Below are 5,186 nucleotides of genomic sequence, written 5' to 3'. Positions count from 1 at the left end.
TCCATCACGCAAGATAAAATTGTACCCGCCGTGGTTGCTCAGTGGCTATGGTGTTGGGCTGCTGAGCACGAGGTCGCGGGATCGAATCCCGGCCACGGCGGCCGCATTTCGATGGGGGCGAAATGCGAAAACACCCGTGTGCTTAGATTTAGGTGCACGTTAAAGAACCCCAGGTGGTCAAAATTTCCGGAGTCCTCCACTACGGCGTGCCTCATAATCAGAAAGTGGTTTTGGCACGTAAAATCCCAAATATTATTATTAAGATAAAATTGTGGGCCGATCCCAGACATAGTGCAATACTGGGCCGACCCACGGCGGAGGTGAACAGCCTGCAAGCACTCAACAAAGTGAAAAGTGCATACAATATAGATAGAGCATACAGCAGAGAGTGGCTTTACCTTTGTTCTGCCTGTCGCTACCACGAGATCGAAGCAGCGCTCACAAATCTCTCGGCACACACCGCATCCTGCCCCTTTCGCAGATCGATTTCAAGATATGGGCCCGCTCTTCAAGGCAAAGCGACGAGAACACGGCGTTCAAGATATGGTCCACGCGGCGCATAATGGTTTGACGTGGATGGATAAGGCACTAATGAGCAGTACCAGCTTATAATGATCAGAACGTCGTCGGCACACCTGGCGTCGCCATCCACAGCAGTCCGTGCTGCTGCGACGCTGCTGTTTATACCGGTTGTCACATGTAATAGGGAAGATAAAAGAAAATGGTAGGCGAAGAAAGGTTTCAAGAAGACGACGAGGATGGCGTTAAGAATGACGTGTATTAACCGAAGACGAAATAATATAAAAGAAGAAGTTCTCAGTGAGGTGACAAGAGATGATTGGTGGAGAAGAGAAGAAGAAGAAGTATCCGGTGAGATGGAAAGCGATGATTGGTGGAGAAGAGAAGAAGACGAGAAGGATTACGTGGACTAACAAGAAGGCTATAAAAGGGCGAGAAAGGGCGAGACACGGGGGGAAGAAGAAAGCAGCGGAGACTCGGCGGGTCAGGGACGGTTCGACTGGAAGAGAGCGACGCCGGCTACCGCTCCGGTGACCTTGCGTCCTATGGCTTTGCACCGCAGACTTCCTGCCATTCCTGAGTCCGTTCCGGGGAGTCCACGGAAGATGCTACCACCTGCTACGGCCAGGGGTGTCTCCAGCGCTGTTGCCACTCTTCCAGGTGGTGCCCCAATGCCTACATCATCGGCCACACCTCCACGGGCGTTTGGACCGGGAGCGTGTACGACGCAGCCAACGACGCCGCCAGCGACGCCAGCCCTAGAACGTCAAACGCCACTCCGACGCCGGCTACGGGACCCATACCACGCCACATCCGCACCGAACCAGACGTGAGCACGAACGCCAACCACTAACAGTAGAACGCTAGTGGCAGTGTTACCGGGTCGTGTGTACTGATAGTCTTTGTATCTTGCGTGTTAGTTTTGTGTGCTGCTGTTCGTGTCGCGTGCGTTGTATTAAATGTGCATCTGTGTGGGTACACCCGTCGCCTAGTCCATTCTTTCGGCCAGAGTGTTCTCCGGAGGAGATCCGTGATAAAGACAAGTGGCGAGCCTGCCAGGATTCATTTTCGTGTTTCTTTTTGATTTGTCTCGGATCTTTCCGATCTCTCGATGGCAGAAAGTATGGATTTGGCAAAAACGCTAGAACTTGCGCTCAAGCTAGGGTTAAGCAAGGAAGAGGCGATGCGTCTCTGGGACAAGGAGGAAGAAGAAGCAAAGAGGCAGAGAGAGCAAAGGGCGCAAGCACGCGCAGACGCTCGCGAGGCAGAAGAGAGAGAGGCTAGAAGAGCTCGCGAGGCAGAAGAACAGGAGAAAAGAAGGATAGAACACGAGAAGGAGTTCCTTTTGTGGAAACAGGCGCATATCGCAGGAGGCTATGAGGGGATCCCGGACGATTATCAGCGTTCCTTTGCGGGTACCGAATCTCCTAGGCCGGCCACGGTTTGTCCAAGAAAGTTGATGGCTTATTTTGATGACAAAAGAGATGATGTGGACGCGTATCTGCAACGATTCGAGCGGAGAGCTCTGGGGCAAGACCAATCTGCATTCGTTGTCGACTCTCGAGCAGAGCTTGTCACGCCACCTGAAGTTCCACAGCTGAAAGGAGAGCAAAGGTCGCTGAGAAATGAGGTTGTGAATGGAGCACACAAGTCAAAAGCAGCAATGCCGGTGGTGGTTGGGCAAATAGGGGACCATCCTGTATTGGTGCTTAGAGACAGCAGAGCCAACACAGCTTTGGTTAGGAGAAGCTTGGTGAAGGACGAGGAGCTTACAGGGCAAACGTCGACCCTCACTCTCGCAGATAGCACAGTAGGGTACCTTCCTGAAGCCAGGATTCTGGTGTCCACGCCATATTATACTGGGAAGGTAGTGGCAAAATGCGTAGAGCAACCCATCTACGATCTCATCGTGGGAAACATTACGGGTGCAAGAAGTGTCGAGGACCCCGATGCTGAGTGGAGGATGCTCGACGTTGAAGAGAACCCAATGGAGGAAAGGCCCACAACAGCTCAGGAGAGTGGTGGGGCAGTCACTTTCTCGTCGGCAGTGGAGACAAGAGCTCAAGCGACAGGCAGAGCAACGCAGTGTTTGGAAAGAAAGAAAGAGGGTAAGGAGAAGAAGTCCGAAGACAAGAAGAGCAAGAGCAAGGACAAGTCCAAAGAGAAGAAGAGTAAGAGCAAAGACAAGAAAAGCAAAGGCAAGGATAGTAAAGAGAAGAAGAAAAAGAAGGGTTTCTGTACTTGGCTAAGCAGCAAAAGCAGCAGGAGCACCAAAGAGAAAGGGGGAGGCAAGCGCAAGTCCAAGAAGGCCAAGAAAGGCTCCTCTAAGGAAGGCAACTCGAGAGCCAGAAGCAAAGAGAAGGCCGGCAAGGCTAAGTCTAGCAAGGAGAAGGTGGGCAAAGGAAGCAAGGAGAAGGCGGACAAAGGCAATAAGGAGAAGTCGAGCAAGGAGCGTGCCTTCAAGAGGCACAGCAAGGAAAAGAGCAGCAAGGAGAAAGACAACAAGGATAAGCAAAGAAAAGCAACAAAGCAAGGAGAAACACAAGGATAAGCATGGAAGCAAAGAAAAGCATAGCAAGGACAAGCGGAGTAAGGAGTCCAGTAAGTCCAGTTTGGCCTTACAAGAATACTCATTTCAGGTGGAATATATTAAAGGCAGAGATAACGTTGGAGCGGACTTTATGAGTAGAGCCACCTGAACAGCTACCTCTAGGTATCTCTGGGAGGTATATTGTTGTTGCTGCTGTGCTATGTATCTCAGGGATATATCGTGTTGTTGGTGATGTGTTTGTTACGTGATTATACAAAGGAGTGTGTCGTGGACATTAACATGTTTATTAAGGACACCGTGTGGACAACGACAGTGTTCCGAAAACGCAGTTTGGTTGTGAACGTTAACATGTTTGTTAAGGACACTCTATGGACAACGGCAGTGATGTTTTAGTGATGTGCTTTTGGTGTGTGCTGGTCGTCTGCGTTGTGCTGTGTGGTGTGCTGGGGCCAGAATCGCCACAAAAGATAGTCGGCTGGCTGGATGGCTTGAAGAGGAGGACGGCTTGAGCAGTTTTTCAGGGAAAAACTCTTGAGAGAGGGGACCTTTGTCACATGTAATAGGGAAGATAAAATAAAATGGTAGACGAAGAAAGGTTTCAAGAAGACGACGAGGATGGCGTTAAGAATGACGTGTATTAACCGAAGACGAAAGAAGATAAACGTTCTCAGTGAGGTGACAAGAGATGATTGGTGGAGAAGAGAAGAAGAAGAAGTATCCGGTGAGATGGAAAGCGATGATTGGTGGAGAAGAGAAGACGAGAAGGATTACGTGGACTAACAAGAAGGCTATAAAAGGGCGAGGAAGGGCGAGACATGGGGGGAAGAAGAAAGCAGTGGAGACTTGGCGGGTCAGGGACGGTTCGACCGAAAGAGAGCGACGCCGGCTACCGCTCCAGTGAGCTTGCGTTCTACGGCTTTGCACCGCAGACTTCCTGCTGTTCCTGAGTCCGTTCCGGGGAGTCCACGGAGGACGCTACCACCTGCTACGGCCAGGGGTGTCTCCAGCGCTGTTGCCACTCTTCCGGGTGGTGTCCCAATGCCTACATCATCGGCCACACCTCCACGGGCGTTTGGACCGGGAGCGTGTACGACGCAGCCAACGACGCCGCCAGCGATGCCAGCCCTAGAGCGTCGAACGCCACTCCGACGCCGGCTACGGGACCCATACCACGCCACATCCGCACCGAACCAGACGTGAGCACGAACGCCAACCACAAACAGTAGAACGCTAGTGGCAGTGTTACCAGGTCGTGTGTACTGATAGTCTTTGTATCTTGGGTGTTAGTTTTGTTAGGTTTGTGTGCGGCTGTTCGTGTCGCGTGGGTTGTATTAAATGTGCATCTGTGTGGGTACACCCGTCGCCTGGTCCATTCTTTCGGCCAGAGTGTTCTCCGGAGGAGATCCGTGACACCGGTCATATTAACTTCCATAACTCTTTTTTTTTTCAGGTACCCTAAAGAGCCCAGAAGGCATAGGGGTGGGGGATGTTACGATTGGCCAGCGGGGATAGTGACCTTCTGGCTTCGCTGCAATGAATCGCTTCGTGAAGCCAACAACACGCCCCCTTCGAATAGCCCTACGGAGCCAGTAAGGCTAGACACGTTTGGCGGACAGGATTGTTAGCTGGTTCGCTGTCGCCTTCAGGGACCAATTGGAGCAAGAAAACAGGAAAAGTGTTCTATGTCGTTCCCCCATGTACTCTTGTAATAGTCATGGTCATTTGACAGATTCAGCAGCTAACTGCAGAGTCAGCTCAGGAACCAAGACGTGCCAGCTTGAGTCAAGCGTGACAACACCTGCCTACTTGGCCCCACTTGTTTTGATGTGTTCAGTGAAACAAAAGTGGAAGAGAGTGTGTGAACCTTCGCTCTCAAAGGCAGGTACTTCGACGACTTTGGACGCTTTGATTGGATGAAGGTGGGATGGCAGCTTTCCCTGGCCTAGGGATCTGGTAAGGACAGAGAGTATTTAAGCAGACATTTTCGGCTGTTCAGTGTACATTACAGTTGTGCTAGACTGATCATATGTAATGTTCTCCACCCTTCATGTAGTTCTTGTAAATAAATCCCCTACTCCTCGTTCTTAATGAGAACAAGTTCCTCCCTTCAACAACA

At 51.1% G+C, this 5,186-nt stretch overlaps 1 protein-coding gene across 1 annotated transcript; it reads left to right on the top strand.

The window, feature by feature from the left end:
- Window positions 1-266: 266 nt before the first annotated feature.
- On the top strand, window positions 267-4,426 carry LOC142580024 (uncharacterized). The gene has a single exon (XM_075690750.1). It carries the CDS (start codon window positions 1,631-1,633, stop codon window positions 3,068-3,070), a length of 1,440 nt encoding a protein of 479 aa, XP_075546865.1. The 5' UTR covers window positions 267-1,630; the 3' UTR covers window positions 3,071-4,426.
- Window positions 4,427-5,186: the final 760 nt, after the last annotated feature.

Source organism: Dermacentor variabilis, chromosome 4, assembly GCF_050947875.1.
Source record: "Dermacentor variabilis isolate Ectoservices chromosome 4, ASM5094787v1, whole genome shotgun sequence".
Lineage (NCBI taxonomy): Eukaryota > Metazoa > Arthropoda > Arachnida > Ixodida > Ixodidae > Dermacentor > Dermacentor variabilis.
Note: the sequence above shows the minus strand (reverse complement) of the source record. Positions and strands in the feature narration are given on the sequence as shown.